The sequence below is a fragment of the Stegostoma tigrinum genome, chromosome 2 (genome assembly GCF_030684315.1).
Source record: "Stegostoma tigrinum isolate sSteTig4 chromosome 2, sSteTig4.hap1, whole genome shotgun sequence".
NCBI lineage: Eukaryota > Metazoa > Chordata > Chondrichthyes > Orectolobiformes > Stegostomatidae > Stegostoma > Stegostoma tigrinum.
Window position 1 is genome coordinate 31,474,133 of NC_081355.1, and position 23,041 is coordinate 31,497,173.

Sequence of the window (23,041 nt, forward strand, 5' to 3'; positions counted from 1 at the left end):
AACATTCCTACATTTACTGCGTTTTTGTTGTGACACATCTGAGTTGTCTTGATGAAATTTTAGAAAAAGACCTTTTCAACGTTGTTTTACTCATTCTACTTATTAGTAGCATAAGCTGTATGACTTCAAATCAGTAATGTGCATCTTTACCTGTTTATTGATAAAATTTTGGGTTAATTTAATCATACTTGTTCCATTAGGAAATTAAAGTACTAATTCTTAGTGAAGTATGATTACATAAACTGAAATGCAAGAGTCTAATTTTTTGACCCTTTGTCCCTTTCTGATTTTCTCAGTGTCTGCTATGATCGAGCACCTTACTTCCCCACAGCTCTAACCTTCATCCTTTCAGCCTTGTGGCATGGCGTATACCCTGGCTATTACTTCACTTTCACAACTGCAATCCTTATTACTCTGGCAGCAAGAACAGTAAGTACCCATTATCCATCTGCATGTGATTGTGAACTACCAGGAAGCTTTGGAATATTTCTGAAGAGCAGTTAAGAAACAATGGAGTTCCAATTATACATTGATACCATTGTTAAGTTGGTGCTTATCCAGTATTGACTTTCCTTAACAGTGGTGTTTATTCTAGAAGTATGGCCCTGGAGCTAATCTTTGCTTGCATTATAAGCACCTTATATATAGGGATACACATCAGAAGCATACACCTCCTGACCCAACAACCACACTTCTAGTTTGCTTATAAGTGCACAAGTGAGTTATGCCCATCACATGCAAAATTGAAAGCAACTGATTTCTATCAACAGCTTACGAGCAGCATTTTTTATATTAATCTTGACTAATAGCATCCCTTGACATACCTGTAAAAAGATTTTGATAAAGAATTTCAGATGGGCTAAATGGAATAGATATACAAAAATTATGTTGTGAGTAGATTTCATTTCACCAATTCTATTCCCTTCAATGAACAGCAATCATGCCATGGTGGTAGAAATATAACTGCTATGTTCGTTTTCTTTTTATTCACTCGTGGGATGTTGGCATTGATGGCTGTGTAAGCACTTACTGCTCATCCCTAATTGCTCTTGAGAAGGTGATGCTGAGCTGCCGCCTTTAACTGCTTCAGTCCATATACTGTAGGTAGATCCACAATGCCATTAGAGAGGAAATTCCAGGATTTTAATCTAGCGATACTGAAAAACGGTGATGTATCTGCTGCCCTCATCCTTGTTCGTGGTTGGGAAGTTGCTGTCTTAGAATCTTTAGTGAATTCCTGCACTGCGTATTGTAGATGGTGCACGCTGCTACTGAGTGGTGGTGGAGGTGGGAGTGGGTGTTTGTGGATGTACTGCCATTCAAGTGGGTTCCATTGTCCTAGATGCTGTCGAGCTTTTTGAATGTTGTTGGAGCTGTAGTCATCCAGGCAAGTAGGAAGTATTCCACCACACTTCTGACTTGTGCCTTCTAGATGAAGACAACCTTTTGAGGGGATAGGAAGTGAATTACTTGCAATATTTGTAGACTCTGCCCTGCTCTTGTAACCATTGTTTATATGGTGAGTCCAGTTTCTTACTTGTCAGTTTTTAGCCCAGGCCTGGATATTATCCAGGTCTGAGATAATGGAAACTGCAGATGCTGGAGAATCCAAGATAATTAAAGTGTGAAGCTGGATGAACACAGCAGGCCCAGCAGCATCTCAGGAGCACAAAAGCTGACGTTTCGGGCCTAGACCCTTCATCAGAGAATGGGATGGGGAGAGGGAATTGGAATGTAATAGGGAGAGATGGGGAGGCGGACCGAAGATGGAGAGAAAAGAAGATAGGTAGGGAGGGGATAGGTCAGTCCAGGGAAGATGGACAGATCAAGGAGGCGGGATGAGGTGGTAGGTAGGAAATGGAGGTGCGGCTTGAGGTGGGAGGAAGGGATGGTTGAGAGGAAGAACAGGTTAGGGAGGCAGAGACAGGCTGGGCTGGTTTTGGGATGCAGTGGGGGAAGGGGAGATTTTGAAGCTGGTGAAGTCCACATTGATACCATTGAGCTGCAGGGTTCCCAAGCGGAGTATGAGTTGCTGTTCCTGCAACCTTCGGGTGGCATCATTGTGGCACTGCAGGAGACTGTGATGGACATGTCACCTAAAGAATGGGAAGGGGAGTTGAAATGGTGCACGACTGGGAGGTGCAGTTGTTTATTGCGAACCGAGCGGAGGCTTGGGGACCGCTTTGCAGAACACCTCTGCTCGGTTCGCAATAAACAACTGCACCTCCCAGTCGTGCACCATTTCAACTCCCCTTCCCATTCTTTAGGTGACATGTCCATCGTGGGCCTCCTGCAGTGCCACAATGATGCCACCCGAAGGTTGCAGGAATAGCAACTCATATTCCGCTTGGGAATCCTGCAGCCCAATGGTATCAATGTTGACTTCACCCGCTTCAAAATCTCCCCTTACCCCAGTGCATCCCAAAACCAGCCCAGTTCATCCCCTCCCCCACTGCATCCCAAAACCAGCCCAGCCTGTCTCTGCCTCTCTAACCTGTTCTTCCTCTCACCCATCCCTTCCTCCCACCCTAAGCCGCACCTCCATTTCCTACCTACTAACCTCATCCCACCTCCTTGACCTGTCCGTCTTCCCTGGACTGGACTGACCTATCCTCTCCCTACCTCCCCACCTATACTCTCCTCTCCACCTATCCTCTTTTCTCTCCATCTTTGGTCCACCTCTCTCTCTCTCTTCGCCCCTTTATCCCAGAACCCTCCCCCCATCCCCCTCTCTGATGAAGGGTCTAGGCCCGAAACGTCAGCTTTTGTGCTCCTGAGATGCTGCTTGGCCTGCTGTGTTCATCCAGCTTCACACTTTATTATCTATTATCCAGGTCTTCCTGCATTTGAACATGAACTACTTCAGTATCTGAGGATGTGTGAATTGTGCTGAAATTGTGTAGTTATCGATGAATATCCCCATTTATAACCTTAACATGGAAGGAACGTCATTGATGAAGCAGCTGAAGGTGGTTGGGCTTAGGAACTCCTGAGGAACTCCTGTAGAGATATCTGGGAGCTAAGATGAGTGACCTCCAGTAATCATAACCATCTTGTGTGTCAGGTATGATTCCTGCCAATGGAGAGTTTACCTTGATACTCACTGATTCATTTTTGTGAGGGTTCCTTATGCCATACATTTGAATATGGCTATTAACTGTCACTGTCTCCTCACCTCTGAAATTCAGCCTTTTGTGTCCATGTTTGATCCAAGGTATAATAAAATCAGGAGCTAGCGGGTCAGTAAGCAGGTTATTGCTGAGCAGATGGTACTTGATCGTACTGCTAATGGTACTTTCCATCACTTTAATGATTGAGAGTAGGCTGATGGTCTGAGTTGGATTTGTCTTGGCTTTTGTACAGAGGATCTACCTAGATGAGTGTCCACTTTATCAGGTGGATGTCAATGTTGTATCTGTACTGGAACAGCCTGGCTAAGGGTGTGGCTAATTCAAGAGCACGTCTTCAGTACTATTGCTGGAATGTCAGGGCCAAACAGCCTTTTTAGTATCCTGTGCCTCCAACTGTTTCTTGATAACACAAGGAGTGAATTGAATTAGCCGAAGACTGGCATCTGTGATGCTGAGGGACCTTTGGAAAAGACTGAGATGGATTATCCACTTGGTATCTCTGGCTGAAAATTGTTGTGAATGCTTGAGCGTTATCTTTTGCACCAATATTCCTCCTCCTCTGTTGCAGATGGGGATATGCATGGAGCTGCCTCCTCCAATGAGTTGCTTAATCACAAAATGTGTGGCAGGACTGCAGAGCTCAAATCTGATGTGTCAATTCTGGGATTGATTGGCTCTAACGTGCTGCTTTTGCTGTTTGTCATCAGTTTGTTACCTCATTTTTCGGTATTCCTGATCCTGTTCCTGGCATGACCTCGTACTCTTCATTGAACCATGGTTGAGCCTTTGGCTTGATGGTACTGGTAGAGGAGCAGGTATGCTGGGTCATGAGATTGCAGATTGTGTTGGACTAAGGTTCTGCTGCTGCTGATGCCCCTCTATGCTTCATGGATGCACTTCTTGAGTTGCTGGATTGGTTCAATGTCTGTGACATTTAGCATGATGAAAGTCCCGTGCAATGCAAAATAAATTGCGATCAGTGTGAAGGCAGGACTTCATGTCCACAATGACTTTGCGGTGGTAACTCATACTGATACTGTTTTGGACAGATCCAACTGTGACAGGTGGTGAGGATGAGATCAGTTATGTTTTTTCCCTCTTGTTGGTTCTGTCACCACCTGCAAATCCATTCTAGCAGCAGTATTCTTTAGGACTCGACCATCTCGGTCAATACTCCTGCTGTGTGTGCCTGTTCGTGGTGGATACTGAAATCCTGTGCCCTTGCCGCACTTTGTGCTTCCTTTGTCTTGTTGGAGGAGTGCTGATCCATCAGCCGGGAGGTGATAAGCAGCAGGTGGTTTCCTTGTACATATTTGACTTGATGCTTGAGACCAATGTTGGGTGCCAATGTTGAGGACTCCTCCCAGGGCACCTCCCTCCTGTCTGTATTCCACTGTGCCGTCATATCTGCTGGGCCTGTCTTCTTGATGTGACAGGACGTGACCAGAGATGATGATGATGATGATGATGAGGGTGGAGTCTAAAAGGTATGATTCTGTGAATAGCTGAGCATTCAGTGACACATTAATTTCTTCCTTTTTTTTGAATTATAGTCAACCAAGAATTTGCATTGTATAGTGCTTTTAACGTTGTAAAATACTTGCAATATTTTACTGAAACACTATCAGAAAAATGATGACGCAAAATTTGAGTAGAGGTTTTAGAACAGATGACCAAAATTTTGATCAATAAAGTAGGGTTTAAACAGAATCTTAAGGGAGGAAGAGTGGTAGAAAGGCAGAGAAGAGTGCAAGAGATTTAAGATCTCAGTAACTGAGGGCATTACCACCAATAGCGGACTAATTTTAAAGTTGGAGATGCACATAAGGCTAGATATGAAGAAGAACAAAGATCTCAAAATTGTGTGGCTAGAGGAATAAACACCTTGTATTGCTTTACATAAAGACAGAGTGGAGTCTAGACAAGTGTTTCTGCTTTTCAAAAAACTATTCATGTAAATGAGTCTTGCTGTTGCCTGTCTGTGTTTAACTTTGCTCACTTTGTGTATGCTAGTTAATTTCTCCCTGCATTCTAGTCAGTCTGTATTTTACAGACATGGAGCATTTTGGCAAAACCTCCAAATTGTTGTGGTCAGTGGATGCAATTTCTGATCCTTCCCAACCCATGCAAGCTAATCTAGAATGGTACATTATTTAAATTCTGTTTGCTTTACATCACATGTAGTAAATGTAACTTGACAGGAGGGGGAAAATGTGACTTTAGACCTAAGGTTCCTATAGTCTCCCTCGTATCATTTCTGGATTTGTGGGAGACTGTTTGACAGAGAATGACTGCAGTTGGTTTGGTGACGACACTATTGTCATTAACTACTGAGGTGACAGGCCAATCAATTGGCCTTGATAATTCTGGAAGAGAAATTTCTTTATTCCTTCGCACTGCATTGTGCTAAAGAGATTTTCTGACACACATCAGTGTGATACATCAGTACAGTTATGTTCTTCAGCCATATAAGATCTTAAACTTCTTGAATCTAATGATTTCCAAAGTCGTCTTTATCATAGAATGGCTACAATAAAGAAAGACGTCATTTTAGCCAAATGTCCATATCAGCTTTCTGCAAGAGAAACTCAGCTAGTTCCATTTCCCTGCTTTTTATCTTTAACTCCATCTATCTTATTTTTCTCTTTTCTTCTGTTAGTTATCCAATTCCCTTTATGAATTTGCCACCGCTACGCGCTCAGGCAGTTTATTCCAAATCCTAACTACTTGTCAAGTCAGATATGTTTTACCTTCTTTCACCTCTGAATCATTTGCTAATCATCTTAAATCATGTTTTCTGATTGTCAACCCTTCCTCCAATGTGAAGTATTTTTCCGTACCCATACTGTCTTGAACCTTCATGATTTTGAACATTTCTGTAAAATCTCTTCTTCTTATGAAAGAGTGGAGATATAGGACAACTTTCCCCTTCTCGTCTTTTGACTAATATAGCAAATAGAAGTAGGCCATTTGGCCCTTTAAGCCTGCTCCATCATTTGTTATGAACATGGCTGATCATCCAACTCAGTGGCCTGTTTCTGTTTTTCCTCCATATTCATTGATAACTTTAGCCCTAAGTCCTCTTCCCAACTCCTTATTGAAATTATATCATGCTTTCACCTCAACTGCTTTCTGTTGAGGCCGATTCCACAGGCTGGCTGGTGTGTGGATGAAGAAGTCTCCCTTATTCTCATTCCTCAGTGGTTTATCTGTATCTTGACTGTGACCACTGGTTCTGGATTCCACCACAACCTGGAGCATTGTTCTTGTATCTGTCTTGTCAAGTTCATTTAGAATCTCATAGCTTTCTATGAGATTCTCCCTCTTTCTTCTGAACTCTAGCTAGTATAATCCTCACTTTTATATCATTAATATGTGTTGTGAATAGGTAGGATCCTACCATTGATCTTAGTGTTATCCAATAGTTATTGCCTGCCATTTGGAAAAAGGCCCATTTATTCCTCTCTTTTGTTACCAATTTGCTGACCAGTTTTCTATCCACTTCAATCCACTACCCCCAGTTCCATGCTCTTTAATTGTACATGCTAATCTTTTTTATGTGGGACTTTGTCAAAAGCTTTCTAAAGTCCAAATAAACCTCTTCCACTGATTTCCTTGCATCAACTCTACTAATTACATCTCTCAAAGCACTCCAGTAGATTTGTCAAGCATAAATTCCCTTACATAAATCCTATTCAATTCTGCCACTCTTTTCTAAATGTTTAACTCTTAAAATCTTTTACAATAAGTTCCAGCATTTTCTTCATGATAGACATCAGGCTGACTGGTTTATAATTGGTTTTTTTCTCTCTACCTCACTTTTTAAATAGAGTGGTTACATTAGCTGCCCTCAAACGTGTAGGAACTGTTTGAGTCTACAGAATTGTGGAAGATGACCAGTGATACATCCACAACATCTAGAGCTACTTGCTTATATACTTGGAATGTAGATTGTCAGGCCCTGGGGACTTGCTGGTCTTCAAATCCATCAAAGCATCATTTTTCAACTCATCCTAATTTGCTTCAGTTGCTCTGAATCTCCAAACCGTGTGTTCCCCAGCATTTCTGGTTTGTTATTTGTGTCCTCCTTTGTGAAGATGCAACAAAAGCATATGTGTAGTTGGCAAAAAAAACCCAAAAGAACTGCAGATGCTTGAAATCTGAAATAGGAACAGAAATTGCTGGAAAATCTTAGCAGGTCTGGCAGCATCTGTGGAGAGAAGTCAGACCTGAAGAAGGGTCACTGAACCCGAGACGATAACTAATTTCTCTCCACAGATGCTGTCAGACATGCTGAGATTTTACAGCGATTTCTGTTTTTATATATGCAGATGGTCAGCCATTTCTCGGTTCCACATTATAATTTCTCCTGTTTTTGACTGAGAGACCTACGTTCATGTCTGTCCATCTTTTTCTCTTCATATACCTATAGCCCGCTGACTGTAAATGTTTCTAACTTGCTCACAATGTTTTCCCTCCAACGTGCTCCTTGAATGCATAACAGGCTTTCTTGTAAGTTTAAATGCAAAGATAGGATAAGTGATTCTGTTGCACGATGCCCAAAATGTAATCACAACAAATGCTCGCTCCTCATCCACCGAGACACATACAAAGGTGGATGGTCTCTAAGGTACGTAACATGCACTTTGACTTTCAGGACTTGAAAAAGAAATCTGTTATACCTGTTTCTCCAGTATGATTGCCGGAATGCTTGTAGGCCAGAACATTGCCAGTTCACTAAATTAGATGCTGAAAATGTCAGGTGATGAATTTTCAGTAGTTTGATTTGAAGTAAGAGCAGGAATCTGGTTTTTCCAGCTGAAGATGTGGTTCAGCTCCTTTTTTAAAAAACGATAACCTGCAGGTACAATCAAACAGCTCCACTTCTGTGCCTGAGTTGACGACTTCTTCGAGGCAAGATCTCTATCTGTGTGTCTGTATCTCTCTCGCTCTCTTGCTTTGGGGTACATAACCCAGATTGACATGCCCTGGCCCATCCTTGTAAATTAGTTAGGTAGGTCCAAGTGTTCCCCCTCATAAGCAAGTTTCTATCATGTGACAAAAGTAATGATGTTTTTCCGTTAACTAAGCATTGAGTGGATTTACCACAAATTGGCAGATGTTTAGTACAATTCATATCTGCTTTTGGTTGTGACTGTTTTATGCCATTCTTTGTTAGATGCAAGTTTGCTCGTATCAAGTCTGAAATGCTTATTTTATTTGAGTTTTGGCAATGAGGCAACAGTAGCTGTCAAATTTAAAGTATTTAATTTGAACAGAGATAATGGGAACTGCAGATGCTGGAGATTCCAAGATAATAAAATGTGAGGCTGGATGAACACAGCAGGCCAAGCAGCATCTCAGGAGCACAAAAGCTGACGTTTCGGGCCTAGACCCTTCATCAGAGAGGGGGATGGGGGGAGGGAACTGGAATAAATAGGGAGAGAGGGGGAGGCGGACCGAAGATGGAGAGCAAAGAAGATAGGTGGAGAGGGTGTAGGTGGGGAGGTAGGGAGGGGATAGGTCAGTCCAGGGAAGACGGACAGGTCAAGGAGGTGGGATGAGGTTAGTAGGTAGCTGGGGGTGCGGCTGGGGGTGGGAGGAAGGGATGGGTGAGAGGAAGAACCGGTTAGGGAGGCAGAGACAGGTTGGACTGGTTTTGGGATGCAGTGGGTGGGGGGGAAGAGCTGGGCTGGTTGTGTGGTGCAGTGGGGGGAGGGGATGAACTGGGCTGGTTTAGGGATGCAGTGGGGGAAGGGGAGATTTTGAAACTGGTGAAGTCCACATTGATACCATATGGCTGCAGGGTTCCCAGGCGGAATATGAGTTGCTGTTCCTGCAACCTTCGGGTGGCATCATTGTGGCAGTGCAGGAGGCCCATGATGGACATGTCATCAAGAGAATGGGAGGGGGAGTGGAAATGGTTTGCGACTGGGAGGTGCAGTTGTTTGTTGCGAACTGAGCGGAGGTGTTCTGCAAAGCGGTCCCCAAGCCTCCGCTTGGTTTCCCCAATGTAGAGAAAGCCGCACCGGGTACAGTGGATGCAGTATACCACATTGGCAGATGTGCAGGTGAACCTCTGCTTAATGTGGAATGTCATCTTGGGGCCTGGGATGGGGGTGAGGGAGGAGGTGTGGGGACAAGTGTAGCATTTCCTGCGGTTGCAGGGGAAGGTGCCGGGTGTGGTGGGGTTGGAGGGCAGTGTGGAGCGAACAAGGGAGTCACGGAGAGAGTGGTCTCTCCGGAAAGCAGACAGGGGTGGGGATGGAAAAATGTCTTGGGTGGTGGGGTCGGATTGTAAATGGCGGAAGTGTCGGAGGATAATGCGTTGTATCCGGAGGTTGGTAGGGTGGTGTGTGAGAACGAGGGGGATCCTCTTGGGGCGGTTGTGGCGGGGGCGGGGTGTGAGGAATGTGTCGCGGGAAATGCGGGAGACGCGGTCAAGGGCGTTCTCAATCACCGTGGGGGGGAAGTTGCGGTCCTTAAAGAACTTGGACATCTGGGATGTGCGGGAGTGGAATGTCTTATCGTGGGAGCAGATGCGGCGGAGGCGGAGGAATTGGGAATAGGGGATGGAGTTTTTGCAGGAGGGTGGGTGGGAGGAGGTGTATTCTAGGTAGCTGTGGGAGTCGGTGGGCTTGAAATGGACATCAGTTACAAGCTGGTTGCCTGAGATGGAGACTGAGAGGTCCAGGAAGGTGAGGGATGTGCTGGAGATGGCCCAGGTGAACTGAAGGTTGGGGTGGAAGGTGTTGGTGAAGTGGATGAACTGTTCGAGCTCCTCTGGGGAGCAAGAGGCGGCGCCGATACAGTCATCAATGTACCGGAGGAAGAGGTGGGGTTTGGGGCCTGTGTAGGTGCGGAAGATGGACTGTTCCACGTAACCTACAAAGAGGCAGGCATAGCTGGGGCCCATGCGGGTGCCCATGGCCACCCCCTTAGTCTGTAGGAAGTGGGAGGAGTCAAAAGAGAAGTTGTTGAGTGTGAGGACGAGTTCCGCTAGGCGGATGAGAGTGTCGGTGGAGGGGGCCTGGTCGGGCCTGCGGGACAGGAAGAAGCGGAGGGCCTTGAGGCCATCTCCATGCGGAATGCAGGTGTACAGGGACTGGACGTCCATGGTGAATATGAGGTGTTGGGGGCCAGGGAATTGGAAGTCCTGGAGGAGGTGGAGGGCGTGGGTGGTGTCACGGACATAGGTGGGGAGTTCCTGGACCAAAGGGGAGAAAATGGAGTCCAGATAGGTGGAGATGAGTTCGGTGGGGCAGGAGCAGGCTGAGACGATGGGTCGAACCCACACCCACAGCCTCCAACCTCATTGTTCCCCAACCCCGCACAGCCCGTTTCTATCTCCTTCCCAAAATCCACAAACCTGCCTGCCCTGGTCGACCCATCGTCTCAGCCTGCTCCTGCCCCACCGAACTCATCTCCACCTATCTGGACTCCATTTTCTCCCCTTTGGTCCAGGAACTCCCCACCTATGTCCGTGACACCACCCACGCCCTCCACCTCCTCCAGGACTTCCAATTCCCTGGCCCCCAACACCTCATATTCACCATGGACGTCCAGTCCCTGTACACCTGCATTCCGCATGGAGATGGCCTCAAGGCCCTCCGCTTCTTCCTGTCCCGCAGGCCCGACCAGGCCCCCTCCACCGACACTCTCATCCGCCTAGCGGAACTCGTCCTCACACTCAACAACTTCTCTTTTGACTCCTCCCACTTCCTACAGACTAAGGGGGTGGCCATGGGCACCCGCATGGGCCCCAGCTATGCCTGCCTCTTTGTAGGTTACGTGGAACAGTCCATCTTCCGCACCTACACAGGCCCCAAACCCCACCTCTTCCTCCGGTACATTGATGACTGTATCGGCGCCGCCTCTTGCTCCCCAGAGGAGCTCGAACAGTTCATCCACTTCACCAACACCTTCCACCCCAACCTTCAGTTCACCTGGGCCATCTCCAGCACATCCCTCACCTTCCTGGACCTCTCAGTCTCCATCTCAGGCAACCAGCTTGTAACTGATGTCCATTTCAAGCCCACCGACTCCCACAGCTACCTAGAATACACCTCCTCCCACCCACCCTCCTGCAAAAACTCCATCCCCTATTCCCAATTCCTCCGCCTCCGCCGCATCTGCTCCCACGATAAGACATTCCACTCCCGCACATCCCAGATGTCCAAGTTCTTTAAGGACCGCAACTTCCCCCCCACGGTGATTGAGAACGCCCTTGACCGCGTCTCCCGCATTTCCCGCGACACATTCCTCACACCCCGCCCCCGCCACAACCGCCCCAAGAGGATCCCCCTCGTTCTCACACACCACCCTACCAACCTCCGGATACAACGCATTATCCTCCGACACTTCCGCCATTTACAATCCGACCCCACCACCCAAGACATTTTTCCATCCCCACCCCTGTCTGCTTTCCGGAGAGACCACTCTCTCCGTGACTCCCTTGTTCGCTCCACACTGCCCTCCAACCCCACCACACCCGGCACCTTCCCCTGCAACCGCAGGAAATGCTACACTTGTCCCCACACCTCCTCCCTCACCCCCATCCCAGGCCCCAAGATGACATTCCACATTAAGCAGAGGTTCACCTGCACATCTGCCAATGTGGTATACTGCATCCACTGTACCCGGTGCGGCTTTCTCTACATTGGGGAAACCAAGCGGAGGCTTGGGGACCGCTTTGCAGAACACCTCCGCTCAGTTCGCAACAAACAACTGCACCTCCCAGTCGCAAACCATTTCCACTCCCCCTCCCATTCTCTTGATGACATGTCCATCATGGGCCTCCTGCACTGCCACAATGATGCCACCCGAAGGTTGCAGGAACAGCAACTCATATTCCGCCTGGGAACCCTGCAGCCATATGGTATCAATGTGGACTTCACCAGTTTCAAAATCTCCCCTTCCCCCACTGCATCCCTAAACCAGCCCAGTTCATCCCCTCCCCCCACTGCACCACACAACCAGCCCAGCTCTTCCCCCCCACCCACTGCATCCCAAAACCAGTCCAACCTGTCTCTGCCTCCCTAACCGGTTCTTCCTCTCACCCATCCCTTCCTCCCACCCCCAGCCGCACCCCCAGCTACCTACTAACCTCATCCCACCTCCTTGACCTGTCCGTCTTCCCTGGACTGACCTATCCCCTCCCTACCTCCCCACCTACACCCTCTCCACCTATCTTCTTTGCTCTCCATCTTCGGTCCGCCTCCCCCTCTCTCCCTATTTATTCCAGTTCCCTCCCCCCATCCCCCTCTCTGATGAAGGGTCTAGGCCCGAAACGTCAGCTTTTGTGCTCCTGAGATGCTGCTTGGCCTGCTGTGTTCATCCAGCCTCACATTTTATTATCTATTTAATTTGAACATTTGTTTGTTGTGAAAATATTGAAGACAGAGAATAAAGGCAGTTTGATTGGCATTTATAACCTCCAATATTTGTTAAACCATTATTTGTGAGATTTTAAATTGCTTGGAGTAAGAAGTTTCAATTTGAGGTGGCCATTTTGATACTATGTACTCCTAACAATTAAAATTTGAAGTGTTTTTAGTTTTGTTGAATCCTGTGCTCGGTCCATTCTCATTTACTTTTCTTCTGACCTAGATGAGGAGCAACTTTAGACATTACTTCCTTTCTTCCAGGATGATGAAAACTGTCTATGATATTATTACTTGGGTTTCTACTCAACTGGCCCTCTGCTATATAGTAACACCTTTCCTCCTCCTGGGTGCAGAACCAACAATCAAATTCTACAAGTAAGTAGACCGATTGTCTGATTTTATTTATTTGTCCCCAAGCAACAAAACTAAGCATTGAAGTTAGTCAGAAGTTGTACCTGCAAACATCATCTTCACATCGGGAGAATTTTTCCGTCTGCAGCATTCTCCAGAAGAAGTGTACGCAGTTGTAAATTTAGTTGCTAAAATAGACAGCCATTATTCATTGCTCCTTGAGTAGTATGATGGTTCAGTTTGGTGCATAACAGAAGTGAAACCTAGATAGGTAATCGAGTAACAGTTTGTCTTAGTATTGTTAATTGTTTTCGGGGTGCAGTTGCTCTTGGTAGGTGGTGGTGAGTTACTATAGTGATGGGGCTAAGTCCTTTAGGAGTTTCACTGCCACCAAACCTTGCTGGCCATAGTCTGATATCATGTGGGGAAGGATACTCACTTGAAATCTTTGGCAAGAGATGTACTTAATCATTATGAAAAGTAAACATTCATTGCATGCATTTTAATAGTTGGTTACATTACATCTCGGATGTATGATTGCTGCTTGTGAGATATCAGACTAAACTTAAGGATAAATTCCCTTTATTCCTACTACTACTACTGACATTATCGTACTGCATTGACAGCAACATAGAATTGGTTATCTCCTCCCAGAATTCCTTTGTAGCCTTATAAAAGCAAAATACTGTGGATGCTAGAAATCTGGAACAGAAACAGAAAATACTAGAGAAACAACAGGTCTGGCAGCAACTGTGAAAAGAATAACAGAGAAATTCAGCTAAGTTACAAAATGTTAACTGTTTCTCACTTCACACATACTGCCAGAACTGCTGAGTTTCTCCAGCACTTTGTTTGTATTTCTTTATATCCTGATGGGTAGCGCTTAGAAAGTGGCATCACAATACATCAACTACTAACTACCCTCTTTAACATCTTGAGGCAAGCGGTTTTCGAGATTATTTTATTTTTACAATTATTTCAAATAAATAATGTGAACTTAATAAAACTCTGTGTTTGACTTTGTAAATAATTGATTATTTGGCTTTAAACTCTACTGCTTGAGGACAAAGTATCCAAGTACAGCCCGTTGCCACAATGGAATCTTGGTAGATCTTTAATCCCAGATGCTCTTTGCTAAGCATGTCCTCTGGTATCAGTGTTGCTGTGGAGGTTTGTTTCCTTTTGGAGGATCTTTAGTTCCCCGAATTTGTGCCAGAGAAGATAGTGTGTTTCTAATCTAATTCTTTTTTGAATTCTTTTGGTTAACGGGGAGATGATGGCCTGGTGGTACTGTCGCTGGACTATTAATCTAGAGCCCAAGATAACATTCTGGGAACACTGGTTCGAATTCCACCGTGGCAGATGGTGGAATTTAAATTTGATAAATAGCTGGAATTAAGAATATATTGATGACTGGAGATGGGCTGAGAGGTGGCAAATGGAGTTTAATGTGGAAAAGTGGGAGAGGATTCACTTTGGAAGGAGTAACATGAATGCAGAGTACTTGGCTAATGGTAAGATTCTTGGTAGTGTGGATGAGTAGAGACATCTGTGGCCATGTACATCCCTGGAAGTTGTCACCCAGGTATATAGGGTTGTTAAGGCGTATGGTGTGTTAGGTTTTATTGGTAGAGGGATTGAGTTTTGGAGCCATGAGGTCATGTTGCAGCTGTACAAAACTCTGGTGCGGCCGCACTTGGAGTATTGCGTACAGTTCTGGTCGCCGCACTATAGGAAGAATGTGGAAGCACTGGAAAGGGTGCAGAGGAGATTTACCAGGATGTTGCCTGCTATGGAGGGAAGGTCTTATGAGGAAAGGCTGAGGTACTTGAGGCTATTTTCATTAGAGAGAAGGAGGTTAAGAGGTGATCTAATAGAGACATAAGATGATCAGAGAATTAGATAGGGTGGACAGTGAGAGCCATTTTCCTCAGGTGGTGATGGCTAGCACGAGGGGACATAGCTTTAAATTGAGGGGTGATAGATATAGGACAGATGTCAGAGGTAGGTTCTTCACTCAGTAGTAAGGGCGTGGAATACCCTGCCTGCAACAGTAGTAGACTCGCCAAGTTTAAGGGCATTTAAATGGTCATTGGATAAAGGTATGGATAATAATGAAATAGTGTAGGTTAGATGGGCTTCAGATTGGTTTCACAGGTCGGTGCAACATCCAGAGCCGAAGGGCCTGTACGGCACTGTAGTGTTCTATGACTGTGAATCCATTGTCGATTGTTGGCAAAATCCATCTGGTTCACTAATGCACTTTAGGGAAGGAAACTGCCATCTTTACCTGGTCTGGCCTATGTGTGACTCCAGCCCAACAGCAATGTGTTTGACACTTTATTGCCCTCTGGGCAATTGGAGATGGCCAATAAATATTGCCTAGCCAGCGACACCCTCATCTAGTGAATGAATAAAGAAAAAAGACTGTGTAATTTTTGTCAGGTTCAACCATAGTCAGTAAAGCTGACTTTGAAGTTTTAGTACAGATTCACATGAAAATGCCTTGTATTCTAAATTTTCTCCCAAACATGCTTATTGTATGGTATTAGATTTTTTGTGCACGTCAGCATTACTAATTCTGTGGTTAAGCATTTGCTTTTGATTCTTGCACATACTCTGGAAATGTTCCACTTTCTTACAAATGTTCCGTTGGGTAATAAAGCTGAACTTTTTTTTTCCTTTTTTTAAAACTCCTTATCTGGAACAGTAAATTCAAGCATCAAATGATTTAAAGTCATTGTGTGTTTGGCCTGTCATGATTGTTTTGGTGTTTTTAGAAAATTGAAAAGGTGTGAGTTTCTTGAGGCCAGATTGGCTTTCTTTTCCAGTCATTCTCCAGTGCTGTTTTCTAACTTTAGTTTCCACTATGATCTGGATAGCACTTTCCAATGTGAAATTTTCTGCTGTCTTCCATATGCCATATAGAAATGTAATTGCAACTTTTGCAATACTTAACTCTATTCAAGTAGATTCTGTCCTTGATCACTGAGACATCCTCTCCCATTGACATAATCAATGTTCTTAACCAGTTTCACTACCCTGCCTCTTTCCTGCCTTTTTCCATCTTTTCTGAATGCCTTGTACCTGGAAATATTTAATATCCATCCTGCCCTCCTTTAACCAATTCTCCTTTATGACCATATCATGTTTGAACATGGCTACCTACACCCGCAACCTCATCAGTCATATTTTGTTTACCATGCTCTGCTTATTTACATATTGTTGGTAGCTTTCTGTAATTGCCAACTTTGTGGTTCAGGAGTTCCAGTCTGGTGTAACAGTTTTGTAGAGAAGTTGCATAATTCGCTGGCCTCTGTTTTCTTTGGGCTCTCTTCTCAGCCAGCTGACAGTTTTGTTTTTGCTCAACTTTCTCAATGCCCTTCCTACAAGCAGTCCCAAGAGGTCATTGCCATTAGTGACTGTCTGTCAGTTGTAAGTGTTAATAACTACCATTGTCGTCACTTGCAGGTATTCTTGTAGAGGAGGCATAGACATGTGGGAGGTTGTGATCGAGTGGCTCATTCACTGTACGGAAGGCCTTTAGTAGTCTGTCGTCCGTCATGAACATGACCCAGCCAGTGCAGATGACATTGGCTCAGCTAAGTAATGAATGTGTGCTCACAGAATAGCACATTCTGGGACCTCAGAGTTGTGACTTTGTCATTATCAGAGCTGCTGAGAATATGTTTGAGAGAGTGAAAATGGAAATTGTCACCCTTTTCTCCTGCCTGGCACATGATATCCATATCTCTCAACTGTGGAGGAGTGTACCAAGGATGTAGGATTGCTGAATAGCTGCCTGATAGCACTGTTGATGTTTGCTGATTGAGGATGAACCAAATTGGTCAGTGACAGCAAAAATTGGCATTGTCCTGCTTTTTGTGGACTGAACATACTTGGGTAATTATCTTTTTTTTTTCCCATTAGATTTTCAATGTTGTAGCAGTGTTGAAACAGTTTCTCTAGAGGTGTGGCTAGTTCTGGAGCACATATCTTCAAAGCTACTTCTGGGGTGCTCTGACCTTAGCTGCATACAGTTTGTTCACTCGTTTATTCATATAATTGGTATGAGTAAAATTGTTGGAGTCTAGCTTCTGAGATGGTGAGACCACCTGATCCAGCTGAAGTAGGCCACCCAGAAGAACAGTTCACCTACATTTTTTTCCATGCTCATGTTCTGCTGTCTACGAGATAAATGGCTGTTCCTGGAGCCGCCTCCACCCTCTGTTAGTTGTCTAATGATCCACCCCAAATTAAGTGTAGATGTGATAAGACTGCAGAGTTTTGATCTAATTTGTTGGTTGTAATTTCATAGCTCTGTCTGTAGCGTTCTACTACTGTTGCATAACACGTATGTAGTCCTGTGTTGAAAATTCAACAGTTCAGTACTTCGTTTTCCGATATCCTTGATGCTGCTCCTGGCATGCTCTTTGGCATTCCTCATTGAACCAGATTTGATTCCATGGCCTGAGGATAGTGGTAAAGTGAGGAATGTGCCAGGCCATGAGTTTACAAATTGCGGTGGAAAATAACTCTGCTGCTGATGTTGCGCATTGAACTACAAAGCCCTCTGTACATATTGCTTCATAGTTCTCAGTAGAAACCTTGCTCACACACAGAGGCATTTTAACTTGGATGCAGATTATTATTGCTGTAGAGTGAATTTATTCTTATGTGGCAAGTAGACCTGCATTGTATCTGTACTTCATGCTCTTTTGAAAGCTGTTTTACAGCTTGTACAGGAGAATGTAAAATGCAGAACAGCTGTAAGCAATTTAACTGCTTCACAAACAAGTCATAGAGTTGTGTTTTTATCCCTGTCTCGAATATAATTTGTGTTTTGATGACAGCTGTGTGACCTTTTCCACTTACATATCCTGTCCTGGATAAATAACTGCTAGATGTGAGTGAGAAACTCTGTTGTACCTTGGTATACTAGGTTGTTTTTATGTCCTGCCAAACTTCTTAAAAGAAAACTTTTTACTGGAGAGCAAACAGATACGTAATTATCTCAAGCAATATCAAAATGTTGCATTCCATGAAATGCCTCAGTGTTCTAAGTTGCATCCTAACTTAATTTAGAATGGAGCAGTGCAAAATAAAACCCACTGTCTATACATAACTTGCCTGTAGATACTAGGATTAGATTAGATTCCCTACAGTGTGGAAACAGTCCTTCAGCCCAACAAGTCCACACAGCCCTTTGGAGCGTCCCACCCAGACAAATCCCCCTATAACCCACACACCCCTGAACACTACAGGTAATTTAGCATGACCAATCCACCTAGCCCGCACATCTTTGGACTGTGAGAAAACCGGAGCACCTGGAGGAAACTCATGCAGACGTGGGGAGAATGTGCAAACTCCACACAGACAGTTGCCCCAGGCTGGAATTGAACCCGGGCTGCCCTTCAGGTTTACTGGCCAAAAGACTTAGCGTTTGTAAACAAAAAACAACTCTAGGTGGTGCAGCTCAGTTTTAACTGAACTGGATGCAATCAGTTCCAATTTAGATAACATTTAGTCAGATGTAGGCTCCTCCATAGCAGTTGCCAATTTAATGCTGTAAAAAGTGGACTGTATTTAGGACCAAACTCGAAATCGATTTCTTTTTTTTAAATCTATTTTTGCTAGGCTCCAATTTTGCTTTATAGTTTTCATTCGTAGGCTACAGAAAAAAGTTTTTGCATCTGGATATTAATATTCTCCACTACCCCACCCAAGCAGTAAGGTGTGAAGCACAGTCCAAAACTGCATTTTGCAATTGCACTTGAGCCACAGGCTTCAATGGCTCTTTATCTAACTGCAAAATATTCAGAACAAGCTAAATGTATTAAAAAGTAGAGATTAATTGGTATGGTCTTATACTCATTGAGATGTGGTTACCAGGGGATCAAAGCTGGGAACAAACTCTTCAGGGGTATAGAACTTTTCAAAAGGACAAGTAGAAAGGGAAGAGTGGTGGGTTATCGATGTTCGAATGAGATGGAGCAAGTATGATAGCAAGAATTAATCTTGAATTGAATGATGCAAGATACGTTGGTTAGTAGTAAGAAGTAATGAGGAAAAAGACACTGGTGGGAATCTATAAGCTACCTTTAAAAATATCTGTTCTGTAGTACTGTGACCATAAAGTAGAATTTGTCATTCAGCTGGAGACTGAGAAACTGTCAGAAGCAACTGTGCGGAACTTAAATAAAAATAATTACATAGGAACGAGGGCAGTGTTAGCTGGAGTAGACTGTGAAAGGAGCTTAGCAGTAAATATGATTGAGGAACAATGGCAACAAAAATATATCCTAGTGAAGAGTTGGATGTAGGAAGGAGATAAACTGATGTAGTTAACCAGTTAAGTTAGGAGTGGCAATAATTTGAAAGAAAAAAAAATACCATAAGGCAAAGATTAGTGGTTAGTCAGAGGATTGGAAAATTTTGAAAGCCAAGACAAAAGCAAACAAAAAAAACTATTGGGGAAATTAAGAGCTTCTTTCAGTATGTAAGAAGGAAAGGAGAGGGCACAGGGAACATAGTCTTCTTAGATAACGAGGCTGGGGAAATAAGGATCGGAAACCAGAAATTGGGCAGTGGAGGTGAACTGCATCAGTCTTTAGGTTAGAGCGCACTAATAACATTTCAACACAATTGCATAATCGAGCTGGGAGAGTAAACACAACAAACTGTCACCAGAGACACACAACTTGTGAAACTAGTACTAAACATTGATAAGTCCGCTGGACCAGATGGGATGCATCCTTAGATTTTAACAGAAGTAGTTCCAGAGATAGTATGTGCACTTAAATTCTGGAAAAGTCCCAAAGGATTGGAAATCTGGCCATGTAACACATTTATTCAAAGAGGGAAGGAGACAAAACAGGTAACAAGAAATGTCTATTATCATCTATTGTAAAGGATGCAATAGCAGATCATTTCGAAATGCATAACATAATCAAGTGTAGTCAGCATCACTTCATGAACAATAAATCAATTTTATTAGAATTCTTTGAGGAGGTAACAAGTAGGATGGATAAAGAAGAAGCAGTGAATGTAATATACTTGGATTTCCAAAGGAACCCCACACACTGCTGTTTAATAAGATCAGAGATCATAGGGTTGGGTGCACTATTATCATGGATAAAGGATTACCTAACTAATACAAACAAGGAGGAGACATAAAGGCAGGCATTTTCAGGATGGCGACTTGTAACTAATAGAGTGCCTCAGGCATCAGTGCTAGAGTTACAATTATTTACATTCTATTTTGATGATTTGGACGAGGAAAGTGAATGTGCTATCGCTAGATTTGCGGATGATGCAAAAATAGACAGGAAGATAAGCAGTGAGAATACCACAAGGAGGCTACAACAGGGTGTTGATAGATTTATGAGTGGGCAAAATCTTGACACATGGAGTGTAATGTGGGAAAATGAGGTTATGTATTTTGGCAGGAAGAATAGAAGACATAAATATTATTTAAATAGAGAAAGATGATGGAAAGCCGCAGCACAGAGAACTTTACAGGATCTCATGCATGAATCATAAAAAAACTAGCATCTAAATTCAGCAGGTAATTGAGAACGCAGATTAAATGTTGGCCTTTATTTCAAGGGGAATAGAGGATAAAAATGGGGAGATCTTCTTAAAACTGTACAAGGTGCTAATCAGACCATACATGGAACATCATGAACAGTTTTGGTCCCCTGATCTGAAGAAGGGTCTAGGGCTGAAACCGTCAGCTTTCCTGCTCCTACGATGCTGCTTGGCCTGCTGTGTTCATCCAACTCTACACCTTGTTAACTAAGAAAAAATAAACTGGCATTGGAGGCAGTCCAGACAAAGTTCACTGGGTTGATCCTGGTTATGGAGAGATTGTTTTATGAGGAGATGTTAAGTAGATTGGGCCTCTACTCGTTGTTTCCTCTCATTCTTCTAAACCCCATTCTTAGGGAGCTTGACAGGGTAGATGCAAAAAGTTGTTTCCCCATATGGTGCCCATCTAGGACCAGAAGTCGTCATCTCAATAGAAAGTATTGCCCATTTCAGACAGATGAGAATTTTTTTCTCTCCAAGGATAGTGAATCTGTACAGTTATTTTCTGCAGAGGGATGCTGAGGTTAAGTCATTAAGTATATTCTGGGCTGAGACAGATTTCTCATCAGGGATGAAGCAGGATAGTGGAGTAGAGGATTATCGGAACTGATGTGTTCTCATTGAATGGTAGAACAGACTCAGTGGTCCAAGTGACCTACTTTTTGCTTCTTTATCCCTCATGGTTTTATGGTCATTTCTCAATGAGGATGAAGAGGGGTCAATAATGCATGGTTACAGGCAGAAATCCTGGTTGTGTTTCTTCGCTCTTTCAAATCAGTGTTAATTGCAGCACCACCTACTGCATGTAGCTGAGGTGAACATCATTTAATCCCACACACCTACCCACATGGTACATTTGCAAAATCTTGGTCACAAAGTGATGTGTTGCAATTAAGTATCTCCGGTTATTCATGAAAATTCTATTGTAGCATTGACCTTGTATTTCTTTAAAGAATTTACTCTACTTGGAATTCTATGGTTAGATCAGTAAAATTTCAAGATTGTTGTCATGCATGATATTATTGTGCTGAGCCTTTTGACTTTGTTGCAGAAGATGCATGAATAAATTCTCTCTCTCTTTTGCTTTGTTTTTTAAGGTCAATGTATTTTCACTTTCACATTCTGTGTGCCCTCGTGCTGCCAATTCTGGCAGTCAAGAAGCAGAAGAGTATTACACAAACAATTTCTTTGAAGGCCAACTCCTCTAACCCAGCACTCAGTCGCCAGCAGCCCAAGAAAGAACAGTAGTAACGCAGCATTAATGAAGTATTTTGGATGGGAGAGATGCAAAAGAAAAACTTAATGTTGTACGGGTGTGGAAAACAAAACAACCAACAGTTTGTATCTGGGTGTTCTCAATCTTGAGCATTCATCTGAAGATTTAATGAATGAAATGGTTTAATGAAGCACGTTTGTTTACTATGCTGAGATCCCTGCATTGAACAACCACTTTTCCCTGACTCTAAATGCAGTGCCTGTAGAACATAGGCTTTGCTGTCACTTGCTAACATGAGTATTTTTTCCTCAAAACAGTATGATTGTCCCATGAATCTTTGGACATTTTCAATGTGAATTGTATATGTATATATGTATAAATGATTTGTCATTTGCTACCAGAGAATTGTTGGTGAAATTTTGATGTTGAGTAATAATTAAAGATATTTTTGGCTAGATTGTTGAAATACTAATACTGTTGCTTTTACAATCTATAGTTATCTATTGTTATTTAAAGCTGATCAATCGTTTCTCTTTACGTACTTGCACCCCAGCCAAGTGATATTTTTTACCTCCTGCCAGCAAAGCAGTTATTTGACTGACTGGTTTTCCTATCCTTAGCAAATAACTTAACCCCTGGTCACAAATTCTAATCTTTGGATTTGTAACCTGATAGAGCTCTAAGTGGTTGGTTTGGACTGATGACAGATTGTGGATAAAAAGCTGAATGTTCTGACAAAGGCAAGCCTCCCATCTACCGACTAGAGCCCCTTGAAGGAGTAGCATTTCACTTATACTTTAGCTAGATGAAGAACGCACACATACCAGGATGGGGAATGCATGGGGAAAATGATCATCCAGTACAATTGCGGTGGCAAATTATTTAATTGAATTGTAAAGCTGACCCCACATGGTGATTGAGGTCACAGTGAATGATTCTACAGCTTGTGCTAAATATGAAGTAACCAAACTTGCAATAATTCATTTTCAGTTTTATGTTCGTAAAACTTTTGATAAAATCAAAACTGCTTATAAGTAAAAGCAATCAGCTTAGTTATGCTAATTGATCTTACTATTATAGAAACCTTGATATTGCCAAAGTTTTATATATTAAAATTATTTATTTCTTTTATTTAGTGTTTTGTTTATTGCAGCCAACAATGTGTTTCTTTGTGCACCTTTGCCTGGATAATGAGCAAACTGTTCATGGAAAAGTACTGACATAAGGAGCTTGCCAAAGCCCAAGTGAAGCATTGAACTAGTAACTGCAGCAATCCCCTTTAGTTTATTACTGTCAGGTTAAAATTTGAAACACTTCAGAACTGCAGCCCGTTGGATTATAGAGTCATACAGCATGAAAACAGACCC

The 23,041-nt window shown here is 43.4% G+C and overlaps 1 protein-coding gene across 2 annotated transcripts in view; it reads left to right on the plus strand.

Moving 5' to 3' along the window:
- mboat1 (membrane bound O-acyltransferase domain containing 1) overlaps positions 1 to 22,728 on the plus strand; it is a 95,450-nt gene extending 72,722 nt beyond the window's left edge. For both annotated transcript variants that reach the window (XM_048548378.2, XM_048548384.2), the window contains 3 exons: positions 297 to 429; positions 12,741 to 12,892; positions 21,556 to 22,728. In XM_048548378.2, coding sequence (XP_048404335.1) covers positions 297 to 429; positions 12,741 to 12,892; positions 21,556 to 21,706 — 436 coding nt within the window. In that variant the 3' untranslated portion in view covers positions 21,707 to 22,728. The remainder of the gene's footprint in view (positions 1 to 296; positions 430 to 12,740; positions 12,893 to 21,555) is intronic.
- The last annotated feature ends 313 nt before the right edge of the window (positions 22,729 to 23,041 follow it).